The following is a 22,639-nucleotide window of genomic DNA, read 5'->3' as shown; positions in this document are numbered from 1 at the left end:
TGGCTAGGTTGAAACAAAAGCGGTTGCGCGACGTCTGTAAACGGTGGTTTCCGGGGTAAAACAGACAAATTAAAAATAGTTCGGGGGCTTAATGCGCCATGAATCTGCTATGGCAACATATAGACATACTGTATTGTTCTATCAAACACAACAGTTGTTTTGGCTGAAAACACAGCAGTTTCTTTTAAAGAGGAGTGCAAGAGCAGAAACTGCTGTGTTTTCCGCCATATGGATTTGTTTAGATACTACATATAAAAATATACTTTAATTTACAAAAAAAAAAATCTTGACTTTTGCGCCGGTGCATATTCATGTGAAATCTACATAAATAGAACCATAACTTCACAATTAAAACATAGCATGTCATGTATATTTATCATATATTTCTTGCACGATTACCAGATTTTTCATTCACATTTTATTATATTATTCATATTTTTTGTTTACATTTATTATTTTATTTTTATTGTCAACATTGTGCGGGTCAAATGCAACAGACTTTGTCTAAATCTGGATGGATGGACGGACGGACGGACGGACGGACGGACGGACGGACGGATGGATAGATTTTCCGCATTATAAGGTACACATACAGTGGGGCAAATAAGTATTTAGTCAACCACCAATTGTGCAAGTTCTCCTTCTTGAAAAGATTAGAGAGGCCTGTAATTGTCAACATGGGTAAACCTCAACCATGAGACAGAATGTGGAGGGAAAAAAAACAGAAAATCACATTGTTTGATTTGTAAAGAATTTATTTCCAAATTAGAGTGGAAATAAGTATTTGGTCACCTACAAACAGGCAAGATTCCTAGCTGTCAAAGAGGTCTAACTTCTTCTAACGAGGTCTAACGAGGCTCCGCTCGTTACCTGTATTCATGGCACCTGTTTTGACTCATTATCGGTATAAAAGACACCTGTCCACAACTCAGTCAGTCACACTCCAAACTCCACTATGGCCAAGACCAAAGAGCTGTCAAAGGACACCAGAGACAAAATTGTAGACCTGCACCTGGCTGGGAAGACTGAATCTGCAATAGGTAAAACGCTTGGTGTAAAGAAATCAACTGTGGGAGCAATTATTAGAAAATGAAAGACATACAAGATACAAGACCACTGATAATTTCACCTCGATCTGGGGCACCATGCAAGATCTCACCCCGTGGCGTCAAAATGATAACAAGAATTGTGAGCAAAAATCCCACAACCACACGGGGGGACCTAGTGAATGACCTACAGAGAGCTGGGACCACAGTAACAAAGGCTACCATCAGTAACACAATGCGCTGCCAGGGACTCAAATCCTGCACTGCCCGACATGTCCCCCTGCTGAAGAAAGTACCAGTCCAGGCCCGTCTGCGGTTCGCTAGAGAGCATTTGGATGATCCAGAAGAGGACTGGGAGAATGTGTTATGGTCAGATGAAACCAAAATAGAATTTTTTGGTAGAAACACAGGTTCTCGTGTTTGTAGGAGAAAGAATACTGAATTGCATCTGAAGAACACCATACCCACTGTGAAGCATGGGGGTGGAAACATCATGCTTTGGGGCTGTTTTTCTGCAAAGGGACCAGGACGACTAATCCATGTAAAGGAAAGAATGAATGGGGCCATTTATCGAGAGATTTTCAGTGAAAATCTCCTTCCATCAGCAAGGCCATTGAAGATGAGACGTGGCTGGGTCTTTCAGCATGACAATGATCCCAAATACACAGCCAGGGCAACAAAGGAGTGGCTTTGTAAGAAGCATTTCAAGGTCCTGGAGTGGCCTAGCCAGTCTCCAGATCTCAACCCCATAGAAAATCTATGGAGGGAGTTGAAAGTCGGCGTTGCCCAACGACAGCCCCAAAACATCACTGCTCTAGAGGAGATCTGCATGGAGGAATGGGCCAAAATACCAGCAACAGTGTGTGAAAAGCTTGTGGGGGCAACAGAAAATGTTTGGCCTCCGTTATTGCCAACAAAGGGTACATAACAAAGTATTGAGATGAACTTTTGGTATTGACCAAATACTTATTTTCCACCGTGATTTGCAAATAAATTATTTAAAAATCAAACAATGTGATTTTCGGGGGGGGGGGGGGGGGGGTTCCACATTCTGTCTCTCATGGTTGAGGTTTACCCATGTTGAAAATTACAGGCCTCTCTAATATTTTCTAGCGGGAGAACTTGCACAATTAGTGGTTGACTAAATACTTATTTGCCCCACTATAGATAAATAGACAGACAGACAGTCAGACAGACAGACATTACCGAAATTTAATGATTTATAGCCTCTTGGTTATGATTGCTGATATTTTTCTGTCAAATGGATTGAAAAAATACATAAAATACGACTGACGTGTTACTCTGAAGGACGAATGGCACTGTCACAAAATGACGAACAAGCGCTAATGGCCATTCAGGTTGACTTACAGTGCGCATATTGCATCTAGCATTTCCTATACATGTAATCAACAGGGAGACTACATCAGCCTTACGGTAGGGTCTTTGCCTCCCTCTATTGGTGGGAAGTGTTAACATCTCCTCAACTGTTTTGAGCAACTATTCCTCAAAATTCTCGTGGTTTGATCACCCCTAACTGAGAAATGCTGTACTTGTCAATCGAAAAGGACGACATGCAGAACAATTTTGAGCTGACTGGAATGCTGGAATGGAATGAGCGGCAAATTTCCAGCGCACTAAGGTCAGCACGTGCCGACTTTTGTTACAATCGGTCACAAGACAAACACTCGTGGCACACTCATGTCACACCCACCCGTGGACGTCTTTATGTCTTCTCAAGAAACGTATCGCAGTAATGTCGCTTACGAACTGTAATTACGATCTAATGAGGTAATAATGCGAATGAAAATCATAAAAGTTAACACTCCTGATTGTTGTTAAAGGTTTGGAACATTGTTGAGTTGAGGTGGGGAAACAGCAATGAACGTTTATGTTTAGTAGAACTGTAGAGCAGTGGTGAGAAAACTGCTTTTGGCACAGTTGTACCTATAACACATACACACACAAAAAAACACAAACATGCATTAGGCTACTGCAAGGCAAACATCAGAAATAAATTTTTGTTCTACATTGTATTTTTCAATGATTTGCAAAATAACAGTAAACAAAAACAGAAGTAACCCCAACCTCTATCTTCTAATTTTTATTTTCCCTCATTTCCTCACATGTAAATGCAAAACCTCAATTTTAGTTACCTAAGAACATAGGGTGTACATTAGAGGTGACAAAGTATCGAAATGGTGATAAATTGTGATACTTTGTATCCCAAAATGTTATTGATATGCTCCTGTCAAGAATCGAGATATCGTTTTAAAAAGGTGTCAATTTAAAAAAAAAAAAAAATTTTTTTTTTAAAAAGGCTGCCATTGACGGTGCTCGACGCCCAATCCATTTAGACTGAGAACATAAGCGGATTTTATGGGGGGCAGGGGGGCCAGTCAACCCCCCCCCCCGTGTCCGAAATGTGTTATTGCATGTAATTGACTTTCCTATATACATAAAAGTTGAAAAGCAATAAAACTGCAACAAAAATGAATGAAATGAACAAAAATATACATTTTTATAATGGGTCAAAATTATTTTTCGAGCACCTTAAACGGTCGTTTGCTTTGCATATAATTTAATTTAAAAAATATATTTTTTGAAAAAAAAAATTTTTTTTTTAAATTTTTTTCTTTAACCGAATTTTTTTTTTTTTTTTTTTTTTTTTTTTTGATTGAAGCAACTTTTTGGGGAGATTGAATGATTTAGACACAAATGTCCTCATCATAATATGGCCCAAACACAAAAAAGTTGCTTCAAACAAAAAAAAAAAAAAAACTTCAATTACTAAACAACAACAACAACAAAACACAAACAAACAAACAAAAATCTAAGAAAAACAGCTTTCACGTGCATTTTTGGGGGGGGGGGGTTTAGTTTCAAATTTATTTTTGCATTCAAATACATTTTTTTTTTAATTGAAGCAACATTTTGGGGAGGGGGGGTTGAATAATAAAGACACAAATCTATCTCCGTATGGCTCCGCACACGCATCTTTCGTGGCACGCCAGACCCACTTACAGTGTTTGTTGCCAAAAAGCTCAATCTTGGTCTCATCTGACCAAAGCACACAGTCCCAGTCGAAGCCCCAATACCGCTTGGCAAACTCCAGACGTTTGCATTTATGATTGTGAGTGCATGCCTCCCAAACAGCTTGTTGGCGTGTAGACAGCGCCTCATACCCACTGTGAAGTATAGGGGTGGGTCAGTGATGCTATGGGGCTGTTTCGCTTCCAAAGGCCCTGAGGGTGCATGGTATCATGAATGCTTTGAAATACCAGGACATTTTAAATCAAAATCTGTTGCCCTCTGCCCGAAAGCTGAAGACGAGTCTTTCAGCAAGACAATGACCCTAAACATATGGCCAAATCTACACAGAAATGGTTCACCAGACACAAAATCAAGCTTGTGGAACATTACAGGAGAAGATTAGGTGCTGTTTTGTTGGCAAAAGGGGGTTGTACAAAATATTAACACCAGGGGTGCTAATAATTGTGACACACATTATTTGATGTCAAATAATTATTTATGTGGGATTTTTTCCCCACTGAATAAATGCACTTGTATTGAAGGTTGGATTTTTCTCTTTTTTTTCCCATTAAGGTCCCATATTATTTGAATAAAAATATATATATTAGAAGCTAAAAAACACATCGTAACCAGGGGTGCCAATAATTATGGAGGGCATTGTATACACAGTGGTAGAATGTAATGAAGTAAACGTACATCATTACTGTACTTAAGTACACAACATTCCACAGCACATATCTGTACTTCTTACTCCACGACTTTTTAAATTGTCACCAGCCGTTACATGTTACTTTACTTTGTTTTCTTTTTTCTCATTGTGAATTGATAGTTTCGTTTTCATGCCTTGAGCTCAATCGATAAGTCCCGTGCAACTATACCGTATTCCGCACTAGAAGCAGCAACATGAGTACAAGCAAGATTAGGCAGGTGAACAAGATATTGACCAATAAAAAACAACAGTGTAGCAGCGCGCATTCAGATGGGTGCTGCACACTCTTGTACAGTAGGTGGCGGTACGCACCTGATACTTGACTGTAATCCGCCATTAAAATAAGTTTCAGAGTTAATGAGCTTCCCCCAAAATGTCAAAAAATGTGTGACCAAACTGAAACTGTTCTGTGTACATGCCATTGACTAAATATGCGCTACAACACGCTGAACTTTTGTTCTGAATTAACTTCTTATCACTGGTTACCATGCGGCTTGCTTTTCATTCATTCGCACAGTCCTTTAAACAGTGTGGACGCTGTGCGTATCCAGAGTTGAGAGTGCATTGTTCCACTACAGCAAAACGAGACGAGTCATTGGCTAACGGGTGGGTTTATCCCGCCCATCGGCCGCTGTCCATCTCTGTTGGTCTATGGGCAGTGGGCGGGGCTCGGCTGGCGCAGACACTCTGCTTTTCTGCATGATGATTGGATGATCTGTCTGAGGCTGAATCCCGTTTTGATTGACAGCGAAATGAGCAAATCATTGATCTTGTCGTATTACCATCCTCAGGAGGCATTTTAAAATTTTCATTCCATTGTTCTGGGTTGAACCCGAGACTTTCATAATCATCCTAGCAACGACTCGTGAAAAACTGAGCTTTTATTTCTGGTGTTTTTTTTTTTTTTGTTTGTGTTTTTTTTTTTATTGTAGCTGCTTGTTTTTGGAGACTTGACTTCTGGTACTCTAATTTCTTTCCCTACCGAGCAGGAGGTGCCGCTGAGCCCCTTCACCATCACAAAGCACTCACAGGCGAACACACTTTGAACTTCCTCTCCAGTATCTGCCACTGGTGTACAAGTAAAGTTTTGTTCGCCTAAAGGCTGATTTATGCTTCTGCATTGCGGTGACGGCAGACCTACGCCGTTATTCCAGACCTGATTTACGACTCTACTCTACGCTGACGTGCACCTCCAAAAAACTGACTTCACGTCACGTCAACGCATCGTGACGTGAACGTCAAAGGACTTCGATTGGTCCACTCAGAACGTTGTTTCCGGTTTTTAAACATTCGCAAACATCTTATGTGTCACCTACGCTTCAGCATTTGTATTCACAACATTTATTGTTCAATATTAATTAGCTGCAGCAGCAAATGCACACATTCCATCTCCAAATTCGACAAGTCCCCCAAAACCGTTGAGGTTTACCCATGTTGACAATTACAGGCCTCTCTAATATATTCAAGTGGGAGAACTTGCACAATAAGTGGTTGACTAAATATTTATTTGCCCCACTGTATATGGAATCACTCCATTCTGAGGGGGGGAAATTTAATCATGAGAAACAAATAAAGAAATAACAATCAAAACACATCTCCAGTATTTAGTAGCACCACCTCTGGCTTTTATGACAGCTTGCATTCTCTGCGGCATGGACTTGATGAGTATTCTTCATCAATTTGGTGCCAACTCTCTTTGATTGCAGTTGCGAGATCATGTTTGCAGGTCGGAGCCTTTCTGTGGACATTTTTTTTTTTTTTTCATTTCCACCACAGGTTTTCAATAGGGTTGAGATTGGGCTATTTGCAGGCCATGACATTGACCGGATGAGTCTGTCTCCAAGGAATCCTTTAACAGTTTTAGTTCTGTGGCATGCATTGTCATCTTGGAAAATGACATACATATTTTCAATTGAAGGGATCTGTCTAAAATTTCAATGCAAACTTGTGCATTTATTGAATATTTAACCACATCTCCCCAGTGCCTTTGCCTGACATGCAGCTCCATTTTATCAAGGACTGAGAGAATTTTGATGTTTTCTTCAGGCAGTCACCTTTGTAAATCTCACTGGAACAGCACCAAACCAAAGTTCCAGCATCACCACCTTGTCAAGAGTTAAGAATCTGCATTGGACAAGGTGTCAAGAGTCAAGAATCTTCATTGGACAAGGTGATGATGCCAATTCCAGTTGCTACATATGACGATTAGTTAGTCATTTTTAGTTTCATTATATTAATTTTTAATTTTGGCAGCTTTGGTCCTCCATATTAATACCAATTAATTCAAAAAAGGGGAAATCAAACAAACAAATAAAACGTAAAAGTGATTACCGTACTGGCCCGAATATAAGACGGCCCTGATTATAAGACGACCCCCTCTTTTTCAAGACTCAAGTTTGAAAAAAGACTTTTTGAACACCAAATTAATTTTTATACAGAAAATAATTACAGTACATCCGAAACAAATGATTATAACAATATATTTGAGAGAAAAAGCATATTATTTTGCCTCATTCCAATCTAAATATCTGAACATTTGAATATGTAAACTAAAGTGCAATGACATTCGTAAATGAATGGCTTTTGGTTTTTGAAATGTAAATAAACCAATCTATTGTGATAAAACAACAAAATTGCAATAACAGCATTAACCATCAAAGTGAAATCTAACTGCAGCTGTAGTGTTGAAACAAATCTGAATAAGGAAAAACATTGCAATAAAATAATGCAAACTGGTTAAACTTGAGAGTAGCTGAGATCTGTCATGACAGAACATCGCTTCAATGATATCTGGCGCCATCTAGCGTTGTGAATGGGTATAACGTCTAGACCGCGATTATAAGACGACCCCCACTTTTTCAGTCTTGTTTCAATGCAAAAAACATCTTATATTCGTGCCAATACGGTAAAATGTAGTGTATTCATAGTTTTCCATCATTAACGAATAAATAAATTAATAAGTGGAGATATAGACACAGTAATAATATTTTATTCAAGTACCATTAAGGAAAATACAGTTTCATGAACTGGAAAAGAAATCAATAAATGTAGGTAGACAAAGGCATAATGCTGAAACATCAAACATACATGTATACAGTATATATATATATATATATATATATGTATAAACACTTCACAGTCCAAATCTATATTTTTTAGCTCCTTAAAGTCTGTTTACAAAAAAGAAAAATATCTATAAATACGTACAATATATAAACACATGAAACAAAATGGAAAATCAGAGGACAACATAAGTCTCAGAAGGCTTGCAAGCGTTGCTAATGCACCGTGAACATTTGTTGGAGTGTTGACTTGAGAACAGCATGATTTGAATCCAAGCTGAGGAGGAACAAACCATTACGTTATTATAGTATTATGATAAAATGGTAAGCCGTTTGAGCATTTATTCCTTGATATCCAGCTTGAGGTCTACAGTATGTAGTAGAATGCGGGTTTTAAACTGAAAAGACACTTCAGCACACAAGTGGAACTATTAGTCAAATTATGTTGGTGTTTTTTGTTCAGGACTGCCTTCAACCACTGTATTATATTTATACTCACAAGAAGTCAAACCAAGGGCATAGGTTTGGTCTCAATATTGCTAGGGATGATATAACAGCATAACCTGCATGTACAGTTTTTGCTGGGGACGCGACATTAATAAGACCAGAAAGATTGAGTGGGGGTCAGGGTTTCTCACCAATATGAACCGAACTAAATATTAGCTAAATATTTAATGCAAAATAAATCTGTATTGGCTTATACGAACTTTCACACTAGCTGCGAATTGGAATGAATTTATCACCGCCATCCCACCCTCTTCAACGATTGGACATCTATGGCCGTCTGTGGTAGCCAATGAGTTAATTTCGGGGCTTTTCAAGTCATTTTCTGTTGGTTTTCAGCCATTTCCTTTTCCTTTTGGGGCATTTACGGTTCACTTCCTCTCAATTTTCGGTCACTTCCTGTTGATTTTAGGGCATTTACGGGTCACATCCTGTTTATTTTGGGTTACTGGGCAATTTTGCGTCATTTCCTATTGATTTTCGGCAGGTCCGACCCAGGCCATTTGGGGGCCCTAAGCAAAATAATGCCAAGGGGCCCATATTTTTGGCACACCATTTCGTCACAGTGTACTGTGAAACCCATACATGCAATCCAACCCATACGTCCATATTTTGTATATTAATCAGATTTAGTTGCACTGCATACTTCAAACTTCTCACCCGAAATGATTGTTAGTACTTACAGTAGATTGCGCCAAATCTTTTTCTAAAAGAGGTAAAGAAAGAAGTTAAGGAAGAACTTTTATCTTTTAAGCTTGAAATTAAGTATCAAAACTCACAAAAGTCAAATAAAGCAAACAAAATAGAATATGAATTAAACAATTGCCAGATTGGGGGCCCCCTAGTGGTAAGGGGCCCTAAGCAGCTGCATAGTCTGCGTATAGGCTGGGCCGGCTCTGATTTTCGGTCACTTCTTTTAACGTTAACAGTAGAAAACATACAGGAGGATATTTCTCGCAAAACAGCTTTCCTCCTCGTGTTCGAGAAATTCACACAGATTAATGTCACGTTAACTCTGATGCAGGTCGGACTTTCAGTAGCAAAATTAGTGGTGTGTTCCCCACCTTCACAACATTGATGTCTTTTTACATTTCTTACAGTGGCTACTGCTGGCGGGGAAAAAAAACATTTTAATATCCCTCGTCTTCGAAGGGGGCGGGGGAGTCATCAGTCAATCAAACATGCGTTTGAGGGGAAAAAAATGGACTGGCAGATTCAGCAAGTGAAAAGTCTGAACTTAATGAAAGTACTGTAATTTACGTAATAATGGTAGGGTCATTTCTATCCTTACAACATATGGGTAGACAATCTAAATTACCTATATAACTGAAGTCATTATATAATGCAATTAAAGTTGCTTAAAAGTCGGTGGGGACAATTTGGGCATCCTGAAAAGTTGGTAGTGTTATGTCCCTTCCGTCCCTATGCAAACCTACGCCCTTGATTCAAACTATGCATGTGAGATTATAAAATCCCAAAGTAGTACTGGACCTTAAACCAAAAAACAAGGGAATAAATGCTTTAATGTCTTCAAAGTGATGTTCTACTTACAACATTGGTCTGGTGAGCTGCTTATTCATGTTCTCCACTGAGTGTTCCTTCATGTTCTTCCTTTGCTCTCCCTCTGCCATCTGATCCCAGATCTCGGTGTTGACCCGCAAGGCCCCGGGCAGGGTCAGGCTGGCCCGCGTGCAGGTGATCCAGCGGCAGAGAGGGCAGCAGACGGTCCGGATCACGCCGTCCACGTTGGCCAGTTTGTGGAGACAAGGTGCGCAGAAGGTGTGACCGCAGTGTAGCAGGCGAGGGATTCGCTGATTGCGTGAGTACTCGTAACAGCACACCACACACTCTAAATCTTCATTTGGCCACATGCTGCTTGGGAAACATGACAATTATAAGTTAATACACTTATTTCTTAAAACACACACATGGGATATGAGAGAGACTTTGGAACTTACCTGGTGTTGTCCATGTTATTGCTGAACTGGCTGAGGTGTGTTCTGAGTGCTGCTGTGTCACAAGTAACTTTTAAAGACGTGCCCCCTTGCCTCAGGTGACGTGAGCGCTCTTCCAGGGAATTCTCTTCAGCAAAAAAAAAAAAGTCACTCAAAGAATTCTATTCAGCCAGCACAAAGAGTGAAAATAAAAACCATCCTCATACTTTATCTAATCAGCAAGCTTTACTTACATGTGCTTACATTACTTTTTCATTACGTTGCGTTATATTACCATAATAATAATTATCATTTAACAAATTAACTAAATTAACTAAAATGGTGCAATTTATGTACACACACAATTTTCCTTCAAGAAACGCAACCTGGTAAATATCATCCATTCAGTTAGTAAGTAGTTTGACCCAGCTCAGTATCCACAAAATTTATAAGAATGGCACAATTTAGTGATCTCATATCGTGAAAATATCGTGTACCCTCGTTTCTGTTAAATATCGAAACAGATCAAATTGAATCAGAACTGTAAGGATTTAAAACATTTTGATTTTAAGCAAGGGCTTATGTTTGCATATTGACGGTAGGGACAAAACACTACCAACTTTACAGGATGCTCAAATTGTCCCCACCAACTTTTAAGCAACCTTATATGCGTTATACAATGACTTCGGCCATATGTCATTTAGATTGTCTTCCCATATGTTTTAATTGTTGTAATTGAGCCCACAATTATTAAGTGAATTATTATCATTATGTTCAGACTTGCATGTACCTCTTTTCACTTGCTGAAAATGCCAGACCATTTCCTTCTAAACGCTTATTTGATAGGCTGATGACTTGACCCCCCCTTCAACAAACACACACACATTAGATATCAGGGATATTACAAGTTTTTTTTTCCAGGCAGTAGCAGCCACCGTAAGAAATGTAAAAAGACATCAATGATGTGGAAGCGGGAAACACACCACTAATTTTGCAACTGAATGTCTGACCAGTATCAGAGTTAGCATAACATTAAACTGTTTGAACTTGCTCCGCCGTAAGAAATCTAAAAAGACATCAATGTTGTGGAAGTGGGGAACACACCACTTATTTTGCTACTGAATGTCTGAACTGCATCAGGGTTAGCATAACCTTAAACTGTTTGAACTTGCTCCACCGTAAGAAATGTAAAAAGACATCAATGTTGTGGAAGTGGGGAACACACCACTAATTTTGCTACTGAATCAGAGCTGCGTCAGAGTTAGCATAACATTAAACTGTTTGAACTTGTTAACCTGCAAAACTCAGGTAGGAAGCTGCTTAGAGAGAAGGGTCCTCCTGTATGTGTTTTCTACCATTAACATTAAATCAACTGTGAAAAATGTAGTGAACCCTTCTCCCCAATTTTACTTTTTTTTTTTCCAATTTTTTTATTATTCTTTTTTTTTTATATGTGGTATTAAAGCAGTCCACAGGAGATTCCTTTTTTTTTTTTTTTTTTTTTTTTTTTTTTTTGGTTGAGTTCAATTCAATTCAATTCAATTCAATTTGTATAGCCCTCAATCACAACAGAGGTCTCAAAGGGCTTTACAGAGGCAATATGATACACAATTAGAAATGAAGCAACAAAGATGAATAGATACAGTTCAAGTCCTGGGTATCCCCTATCCTTAAGACCCTCCATGCCGGCAAGGAAAAACTCCAAAAACTCCAGAGTCAATTGGGAGAAAAATGAGAAACCTTGGGGAGTACCACAGTCAGGAGAGATCCACTCCCAGGACGGATAGACAGGAACCCCAGAACGGCTAATGGGAATTAGCAAGCGAAATTGTAGTCCGTAAAAATACAGTGGAGTAAAGGAGCAAGAAGAGGTCCCTCTGGTCAGATGAGACGGGGGTAGCAGCGAGGACGTCAATCCAGCCAGGGGTCCGGACAGTCAGGAGGCTGCAGCTGAAAAATAGCCCCTCCCCAGAGGGGAGGGGGGAAAGGGGACACCGGGTGACTAGTGATGAAGAGACTAGACAACTAGATATTAACATTGGAAAATAGAAATAAAGTAAGACAAGTGGTAGGTAGAGTAAGAAAAGGAGATAGAACTCAGCGGCTGTACTGCCCCCAGCATTATAGCTTCTAGTGCAGCTTAAACTAAACTGTGAGTCTACTCCGACTTCAACTAGCCTAACCATAAGCTTTGTCGAATAGGAACGTTTTTAATCTAATCTTAAATGTGCAGACTGTCTCGGCTTCTTTAATACTAGCTGGAAGCTGATTCCATAAAACAGGGGCTTGGTGGCTAAAGGCTCTAGCTCCGACAGTACTTTTATAAACCCTGGGAACTACCAGTAGACCTGCATTCTGAGATCGGAGTGTTCTGTTGGGGCGGTATGGAACGAGAGCATCGGTGAGATAAGATGGCCCCAACCCATTAATGGTCTTAAATGTAAGAAGGAGTATTTTAAATTTAATTCTAAACTCGACTGGAAGCCAGTGAAGTGCCTGGAGCACAGGGGTGATGTGCTCTCTTCTATTGGTTCCTGTTAAAAGTCTTGCTGCTGCGTTTTGGACTAGCTGAAGACCTTTTAGAGAGTTTTTAGGACAAGCTGCAAGTAGGGAGTTACAGTAATCCAATCTTGATGTAACGAACGCGTGAATTAATTTTTCTGCATCGCTTTTAGATAAAATATTTCTAATTTTGGCAATGTTGCGCAGGTGAAAGAAAGCCGTTCTACAGGTTTGTTTAATGTGTGCTTTAAACGATAAGTCAGGGTCAAATAAAACTCCTAGGTTTTTAACTGTGGCGCTGGAGGCTACACTTACATTGTCCAGAGTGACTATCTGGGCAGATAAAGAGTCTCTAGCACTTTTCGGGCCTATTATAAGGACTTCTGTCTTTTCAGGGTTAAGTAGAAGATAGTTAGTGCTCATCCAGGTATTTATATCTCGGACGCAGGCGCTTAGTTTTTCTACTTGCCTGACCTGCTCAGGTTTAATTGATAAATACAGTTGTGTGTCGTCAGCGTAACAGTGAAAGTTAATGCTATGTTTTCTGATGATATTACCTAGAGGAAGCATATACAGCGTAAACAAGATGGGCCCGAGGACAGATCCTTGCGGCACACCATAACTAACTCTAGAGTACGATGATGATTGCTGGTTTACATTGACAAACTGGTACCTATTAGATAAATATGATTTAAACCAGCATAGGGCTGCTCCTCTAATGCCTATGTCACATTCTAATCTCTGCAATAAGATATTATGGTCGATTGTGTCAAAGGCTGCGCTCAGGTCCAGCAGAACCAGGATTGAGACTAATCCAACGTCAGCGGCAAGTAACAAGTCATTAGTTACTTTAACTAATGCGGTTTCAGTGCTATGATGAGCTCGAAAGCCAGACTGGAACTGTTCAAATAAACTATTGTCATGAAGGTGCTGACAGAGCTGTTTAATTACCACTCTTTCAAGGACTTTGGAGAGAAATGGTAAGTTAGAAATAGGTCTATAATTGGCCAAAATATCAGGATCAAGAGTAGGTTTTTTCAAGAGCGGTTTAATAACTGCATATTTAAAGGACTGCGGCACGTAGCCAGTAACTAATGAGGTATTTATTATATTTAAGATAGTGTCAATAGTTAGAGGCAGGGTCTCTTTAAAAAGTTTGGTTGGGATTGGGTCGAGGAGGCACGTTGATGGTTTGGAGGACATTATAATTGAAATTACATCAATTTGGTCTACAGTGGTAAAGTTATTTAATATTTTAGAGGGTTTTATAGGAGATTCCGAATTCTTTGTCTGCACTTTATCAGACCTAATAACTGGAAGTGATTCATTTATTTTATTTCTAATAGTTGCGATTTTATTGTTAAAAATTTTTAGGAAGTCATCACAGCTAAGGGTGGTTGGGATATAAGGTTCTATTGAGGTGTGACTGTTTGTCAGCCTTGCTACAGTGCTGAACAGAAACCTAGGATTATTTTTGTTTTCCTCTATTAAGGATGAGTAATATCTGGTTTTAGCCGTACGCAAGGCCTGCTTATATGTCACTAAGCTGTGTTTCCAGGCAGAGAGGGTGTGCTCTGTGTTGGAACGGCGCCAATGTCTTTCTAATTTACGTGTCGATTGTTTAAGAGAGCGTGTGAGTTTGGCTGTGCTTCTGGACAAAAGCAGTAGTGTTTTACCTAAAGGACAGTTCCATTTTTATTTATTTTTGTTATTGCCTGACAAAGAAGTTTTTTCACCCTTATTTAATTTGTTTATTTAGACAAAGTTGAGTGATCTCAAGACAAATGTTTATTTTTTTGTTTAATTTTCTGGATCGTTAAGAGATGATTAACAAGCTTGTATTTATTTTGTATTTAAATTTGCTCTTAAAATCCGGACATTTTTTTGTGTGGACGTTTTCAAAATGTTTCTTTAATAGTTTTTGAAAACAAAGGTTTTAATTGAACAATGTAGACTGAACCAATACACATAAAAGTTAGTAAAAATCAATACATATATATTTTGCATTGATCATTATGAATGTCCCGTCCCCAGCAAATAGTGTACATGCAGGTAGTGCCATATCGTCCCTTGCAATGTTGAGACCAAACCTACACCCTTGATTTGAAGGAAACATGGACTTTGTACACCAGCTCTCGCACAGCTGACTTGCTCACATGCAAAGTGCAGATCAAAGGCTTGCAGCGGTTGTAAATATCTGTTCACCCTTCCGACACGCTTCATTGCTTTCGTTTTAATTTGACGTCACTGTTTGTCGTGCACCATACTCACTACTAAAGTTTTCAACTCGATTTTGATACTCAAAAAAAATACTTGATACCATTTTTTGGTACTACATAAACAAAAAAAATTTTTTTTAATGAACCCTTTCATTGCCATTCATATATGGCCAATCATGTGGCTCTTAAAAACCAAATTATAACTCTTTAAATAGGTTTATCACTAGCAAGCCCGTCGACATTTTACATTCACATATTTCTAGGGCTGTCAAAATTATCGCGTTAACGGGCGGTAATTAATTTTTTAAATTAATCACGTTAAAATATTTGACGCAATTAACGCACATGCCCCGCTCAGATTAAAATGACAGCAGTGTAATGTCCGCTTGTTATTTGTTACTTGTTTTTGTTGTTTGGGGCCCTCTGCTGGCGCTTGGGTCCAAATGATTTTATGGGTTTGGGGAGTGAGCATGGTGTAATGACATCAACAATGTCGAGCTACTAGTTTATTTTTTGATTGAAAATTTTACAAATTTTAATAAAACGAAAACATTAAGAGGGGTTTTAATATAAAATTTCTATAACTTGTACTAACATTTATCTTTTAAGAACTACAAGTTTTTCTATCCATGGATCGCTTTAAGAGAATATTAATAATGTTAATGCCATCTTGTTGATTTATTGTTATCATAAACAAATACAGTACTTATGTACCGTATGTTGAATGTATATATCCGTCTTGTGTCTTATCTTTTCATTCCAACAATAATTTACAGAAAAATATGGCATATTTTATAGATGGTTTGAATTGCGATTAATTACGATTAATTAATTTTTAAGCTGTAATTAACTCGATAAAAAATTTTAATCGTTTTACAGCCCTACATATTTCTTTTTTATTTAAATTGTCTGATTAAATATTTTGTTCTACTCGATATATACTTAAAAACTTTAACATATTAAATATATCCTTTTTTTTTGCACAACGCCCCCTTCTGTCTTAGCAGAGAATGGTTTGACCCCGCTCTGGCAAACTCGAGGCTACACTACGTACAGTGGGGCAAATAAGTATTTAGTCAACCACTAATTGTGCAAGTTCTCCCACTTGAAAATATTAGAGAGGCCTGTAATTGTCAACATGGGTAAACCTCAACCATGAGAGACAGAATGTGGAAAAAAAAAAACAGAAAATCACATTGTTTGATTTTTAAAGAATTTATTTGCAAATCATGGTGGAAAATAAGTATTTGCTCAATACCAAAAGTTCATCTCAATACTTTGTTATGTGCCCTTTGTTGGCAATAACCAAGGCCAAACGTTTTCTGTAACTCTTCACAAGCTTTTCACACACTTTTGCTGGTATTTTGGCCCATTCCTCCATGCAGATCTCCTTTAGAGCAGTAATGTTTTGGGGCTGTCGTTGGGCAACACGGACTTTCAACTCCCTCCACAGATTTTCTATGGGGTTGAGATCTGGAGACTGGCTAGGCCACTCCAGGACCTTGAAATGCTTATTACGAAGCCACTCCTTTGTTGCTCTGACTGTGTGTTTGTGATCATTGTCATGCTGAAAGACCCAGCCACGTCTCATCTTCAATGCCCCTTGCTGATGGAAGGAGATTTTCACTCAAAATCTCTCGATACATGGCCCCATTCATTCTTTCCTTTACACAGATCAGTCGTCCTGGTCCCTTTGCAGAAAAACAGCCCCAAAGCATGATGTTTCCACCCCCATGCTTCACAGTGGGTATGGTGTTCTTCAGATGCAATTCAGTATTCTTTCTCCTGCAAACACGAGAACCTGTGTTTCTACCAAAAAGTTCTATTTTGGTTTCATCTGACCATAACACATTCTCCCAGTCCTCTTCTGGATCATCCAAATGCTCTCTAGCGAACCGCAGACGGGCCTGGACGTGTACTTTCTTCAGCAGGGGGACATGTCTGGCAGTGCAGTATTTGAGTCCCTGGCAGCGCATTGTGTTACAGATAGTAGCCTTTGTTACTGTGGTCCCAGCTCTCTGTAGGTCATTCACTAGGTCCCCCCGTGTGGTTCTGGGATTTTTGCTCCCCGTTCTCGTTATCATTTTGACGCCACGGGATGAGATCTTGCATGGAGCCCCAGATCGAGGGAGATTTTCAGTGATCTTGTATGTCTTCCATTTTCTAATAATTGCTCCCACAGTTGATTTCTTTACACCAAGCGTTTTACCTATTGCAGATTCAGTCTTCCCAGCCTGGTGCAGGTCTACAATTTTGTCTCTGGTGTCCTTTGACAGCTCTTTGGTCTTGGCCATAGTGGAGTTTGGAGTGTGACTGACTGATGACTGATGTTGTGGACAGGTGTCTTTTATACCGATAATGAGTTAAAACAGGTGCCAATAGTACAGGTCGTTAGACCTCGTTAGAAGAAGTTAGACCTCTTTAACAGCCAGATATCTTGCTTGTTTGACCAAATGCTTATTTTCCACTGTAATTTGGAAATAAATTCTTTAAAAATCAAACAATGTGATTTTCTGGGTTTTTTTTTTCCACATTATGTCTCTCATGGTTGAGGTTTACCCATGTTGACAATTACAGGCCTCTCTAATCTTTTCAAGTAGGAGAACTTGCACAATTGGTGGTTGACTAAATACTTATTTGCCCCACTGCACGTGCCCTGAAGCGGGAAATTAAAATCTGTCATTGTTATAAACTCTAATCATGGCGAGTCGTCGTAAATCAGGTGCGCAGAAAAGAAACGGGAAAAAAAGATGAAGATCAAAGAGGTGAACGAGAATAAAATGAAGTTTTAAAAAGGGGGACAAGAAGCCAGAGAATTACGGCTACAGTTGGCTGTGGACGGGTATGTGGGTAAATGAACACCAGCCGCTAACACTGAACGGTTTACATTCGCGATCACCGTGACCAAAGCCCGATTAATGTCTCTCAACGGCCGCCTGTAGCCTATTGAGCTGCGGTATGACAAGACATGCTGCTCGCGTTGAGCCGAGGAGAGAGAAGGTGATGGGAGATCAGGGATATATGTTAGTCTGTGGGGAGCAGGTGCGCGAGGCTGAACAGACTCGGGTCCGGCAGCTGGATTTATCTTGGGTTTACAACCCACTGTGTATTATAGCAAACGCTAATACGAATCTATTATAGAAACAGCGCAAACGAACCTGTTAACAACCTCGCGATGCTCTCCATTGAGTGTGAGCTTGCTCAAAAACTGGATTTCACTGATGTTATAAATGACTTTGCTGTCAAAAAATCTAGGCGGATCACTGTTTGAGGGCTTGATAACCCCAGGCACAGGATGTTTAGTTATACTGTTTTGTTGTTTAGCAGGCAGGCATAGCACTCTCAGTTGTATTGTATTGAAGTCCACATGGGATAATAGGTGGAAATTGTTTCTTTATATTGTCACATCACATCACGGTCTGTTAAATTTAACTGCCAATGTCAAATTAAATAATTTTAAAATTTACACTGTCATTGCTTGCAAAGCGTTAAAAGTACTGCATATGTTGTCGTGACAAGCCGGTGGCAGGGTTGGGGTGGCTTTATAATGGTCTCTTGTCCCCAGGCCCCTGCGAGTCTCCCACATAAAGAAAAAATTATTTGACATCAAATAATGTGTGTCACAATTATTAGCACCCCTGGTGTTAATACTTTGTATAACCCCCTTTTGCCAACAAAACAAGGTTTGGGGACTGAGATGGCCATGGGAGGAGCTTGATTTTGTGTCTGGTGAACCATTTCTGTGTAGATTTGGCCCTATGTTTAGGGTCATTGTCTTGCCGAAAGACCCAGTGATGACCCATCTTCAGCTTTCGGCAGAGGGCAACAGATTTTGATGTCCTGGTATTTCAAAGCATTCATGATGCCATGCATAGGCATGTGCCGGTATGAGATTTTCACGGTACGATAACCGTGAGCAAAAATACCGCGGTATCACGGTATTGCAATTATAGCTCCAAAATTTTGAGATGTATGGGTTTAAAAAAAAATTTTTTTAATCCATTGAACAGGATTTTTTCAAAACATATTTGCAAATTGGAACATGAATATAATGTGAAAATAAATAAATTAACAAAAAATAACAAATATTATATAAAATTTAAATAAATAGAACCTAGACTATACCCACAGCCACAGCTCAAGTTGCTCAATATTAGAGTAAGAACAAAATAATTGCTATAAAAAGTAAAAACACTTCTAAATAAAATTAAAAATATATACTGTAGGACTTTTTTTTTGAGGGGGGAAGCTCAAGTGAAGTTTCGCCATTTTCAGACACTGTGTCAACTCTAGTCTACATGATGCAATGCCTTTGTGTTAAAAAGAACAAAGAATTCATAAGTTAATAAATTAGTTAAAAATGTATAAGTTAGTTTTATAAATTAGTTAAAATGTAAAAATTGTTGAGGAAAGGTTTCATCTTAAAAAAAAAAAAAAAAGTGAGGAGTGAGACCTCCTCTCTCAATTAGCGATCTTTGACGCGATTCTTTTTCTTTCCCCCCTTCATTCAAACTTTTCTCTCACTCAGCGGCTGTGAGACATAAAAGAAGCTGCTCTCCCAGTTTAGCCTAGGCTAACATTCGTCTTTGTAAGTTTTAGTTAGTTTGTATATTGAATTTGAAAGGAAAATGTGTGTTTTGTTTTTGGCGAACTTTTTAATGGTGCTACTGCTATCCTGTTGAACCTAATCACACGTGGAAAAATACAATTGTACGTTTTAAATGTATTTATTTGTATATTTCACCACGATTTGAGAGCTCAATAAATTGAAGAAAAGTACGCCTTGTGTTTGGAGGATTTGTTTTTGGGTTTGCTGGCTGTTTAGTGACACTCACGGCAACAAACGGGAAGGGGTGAGCGGTGCCGCACCAAGCCACTTCGGCTGCATTTTGGCACATGAAAAATAGCGAATACCGTACTAAGGTATGACGGAAAATTTTAGTGGTTTTGAAACCGCGACGTTTTCACACCACGGTAAACCGTGAAACCGGTAACCGGCACATGTCTAGCCATTAGGGCTGCAGCTATCGAATATTTTAGTAATCGAGTAATCGACTGAAAATTCTATCGATTAATCGAGTAATCGGATAAAACAAATATATTTTTAGGTGAAGAGCAATTATAGATATACATGAGAAAACAAGACATTTTATCATTTTCAGTCAATCAATGTCTTTATTTTTGATGTATATTGTTGAAAACAGCCAACAATTGCATCTCAGATGTAACTAGAATTTTAAAAAATGACTAATTCACTGCTTTCACTCAAAAAACCTTTAGATCTTATTTTTATATATATATATATATATATATATATATATATATATATATATAAACACACCTAAAAATGCCTTTACGCTTGATAACACACATCACTTAAAAGTTAGGATTTTTTCCTACGTTTTCCAATTAAATTTCTATTTGTGTCAAGCCATTTTTAAGTTCTAGTTAAGTTTTAAGTTAGTCTAAACTGTAAGTCCTGATAGGATTTAAGTTTTTGCACTGTTCAGAATAAATGTATGATACAGGCTGTATTGGAGCACATCAGGGACTAGTGCTACTTGGTGTTTTATCCAGCAATGATTACTGAGCTAAAATTGATAGTTAGCATTGTTGAGTTTTTATTTGACATGCTCATCACTCCACAACGCTATGTTATGTTATAGCCTGTATGTAAGACACGTTAGCCACGCATCGAAAGCGGTCTTAATTAATTGAAACCTAGCCCTCCGCAGTGCTAACGTAAGGTGAGCTAGTAGTGACAGTAACGTTAATCTTATACAGTATATTAGCGTTTAGCGCTCTTTATTAGCGCTTAGCGCTCTACTGCTTTAAGATGGCGGCTGTTTGCTAACGCTGCCCAGACGCGGCCTAGTCTGTCATTGCGCATCTAGTTCAACATACATGTGATCTCTATGAGACTCACTGGACGCCACCTGCAACTAACGTAGCATGAGCGGGCTAGTATTTAGCAACGTCGGAGTCGTTTGTAGCGGCTGTCTGCTGCAGTAAGTTTTTTTTTTTTGCTTCTTCCTCTACGCACGTGACATCAGCGCGTTGTCCCGCATTAAAAGTAGTCCGAGCAAAACGTGATGCTTAGAGCTGTCAAAATAAACGATTACTCGAGGTGAATAAAATTACTCGGATCAGTTTTTAAACTCGAGTTACTCGAGTTGCTCGAGTATTCGTTTCAGCTCTACTAGCCATGCACCCTAACAAGGTTCCCAGGGCCTTTGGTAGCGAAACAGCCCCACAGCATCACTGACCCACCCCCATACTTCACAGTGGGTATGAGGTGCTTTTCAGCATGCGCATCTTTCGTGGCATGCCAGACCCACTTAGAGTGTTTGTTGCCAAAAAGCTCAATCTTGGTCTCATCTGACCAAAGCACACGGTCCCAGTTGAAGCCTGGGATCGTATTTTTGTGTGAGACAGCGATTTAAATAAAGCAATACGTGAATGTAAAGTAAAAATTAAAGGTCATTCAGGGGCCTCTATGGCCCTGAGGCCCGAGACAACATACCCGGTTGCCCCCTCTGTCGACGGGCTTGCTCACAAAACGTGCAGTTATGATCAAAAGCATATTTCAATAACTTCACTCATTAGTTTTCATTATTTTTCATCTTGCTGTAATTGACAGAATAATTATAAAACCCTCCTCCAAATATGTTAAATTCTGAAGGGACAGCATTCTTTTTGCACATATTTGAGAACCATAAATTATTAGTTTTCTAACAGAACAAAAAAAATGTGCATGACATTAATCAGAATCACAAAATTAAACATTTGTGTTCAAGACCATAAATTCTCCCAGTCAGTTTGTCTTTGTAGTTGTATCCAACGTGAAACTGGGCCACATGGCCAATTCACACCAGTGTTGAAGTGCATTCTTCTAGGGCCGATAAAAACAAACAATATTGTGATGACACACCTTTACCTGATAACGCTCACAAGCATGAATTGGAATTTCTTCCGTGCTAATGCAAGGATACGTTATCAAAATTTTGTGCTGTCAAATAAAGTTTGAAATTAACTGGAAGCTATAAAACTGCCACGCTATTAATTTTAGGAAAATGCCCCAGCTTCCCGGCCTAGTCTTATTTATTTGGCTTCACTAAAAAAAAGTTGAGCATGACAATTTATTGCTGCACGATCACACAACAGCAGTCCATTTAGATTTGTTTATTTCTGAAGTGTCGGTGCTGAAAAAGAAGTCCACTAGCTTCACTAACAAATGCAATGCACAACTGTACAATGAACAGCAGTCATGTGGACACTTAACCGTGTCGTCCGACTACGCACTCCAAGGCTCTGTCTATAAATTAAAACAAGATTGATCTGAAAGAAAATATACATTTTAAACAAAATGTTGATTCTCCTCCCGCGTCTACAAACTGGACGCGAACAGAGCGATGCTAAAGTGGTCGCCTAAACTAAACCGAACAGCGCTGGTCCCAACTCGCAACATACTGGGCTCATGGGTTGATTGGGGAGCGCTGGCGTGAGCCGTAGTCGCTTCGTAACAATGCTTAGGCATTCCTTAAATTTTCCTATAAAGATTTTCCTTTGTGCTTCAGGTAAGCAAATCTTAGAAATGTATCATCAGTGGGATTATTTTAAAAAAAAAAGACAA

At 39.0% G+C, this 22,639-nt stretch overlaps 1 protein-coding gene across 1 annotated transcript; it reads right to left on the bottom strand.

The window, feature by feature from the left end:
* Positions 1-8,063: 8,063 nt before the first annotated feature.
* LOC130922085 (uncharacterized) lies at positions 8,064-22,543 on the bottom strand. The gene is made up of 4 exons (XM_057846599.1): positions 22,402-22,543; positions 10,310-10,433; positions 9,903-10,226; positions 8,064-8,124 (listed from the first exon to the last, which is right to left on the bottom strand). Exons 1-4 carry the CDS (start codon positions 22,541-22,543, stop codon positions 8,064-8,066), a joined length of 651 nt encoding a protein of 216 aa, XP_057702582.1.
* Positions 22,544-22,639: the final 96 nt, after the last annotated feature.

This window comes from Corythoichthys intestinalis, chromosome 9, assembly GCF_030265065.1.
Source record: "Corythoichthys intestinalis isolate RoL2023-P3 chromosome 9, ASM3026506v1, whole genome shotgun sequence".
NCBI classification, from domain to species: domain Eukaryota; kingdom Metazoa; phylum Chordata; class Actinopteri; order Syngnathiformes; family Syngnathidae; genus Corythoichthys; species Corythoichthys intestinalis.
Note: the sequence above shows the minus strand (reverse complement) of the source record. Positions and strands in the feature narration are given on the sequence as shown.

What these genes read in the sequence shown, in the direction of transcription:
- LOC130922085 (XM_057846599.1), bottom strand. Translation starts at nt 22,543, where the DNA reads ATGCCTAAGCATTGTTACGAAGCGACTACGGCTCACGCCAGCGCTCCC. An exon ending in CATCGCTCTGTTCGCGTCCA is followed by an intron (nt 10,434 to 22,401) that starts GTTTGTAGACGC and finishes TTTTTGCTGAAG; the next exon opens with AGAATTCCCTGGAAGAGCGC. An exon ending in CAGCTCACCAGACCAATGTT is followed by an intron (nt 8,125 to 9,902) that starts GTAAGTAGAACA and finishes GTTCCTCCTCAG; the next exon opens with CTTGGATTCAAATCATGCTG.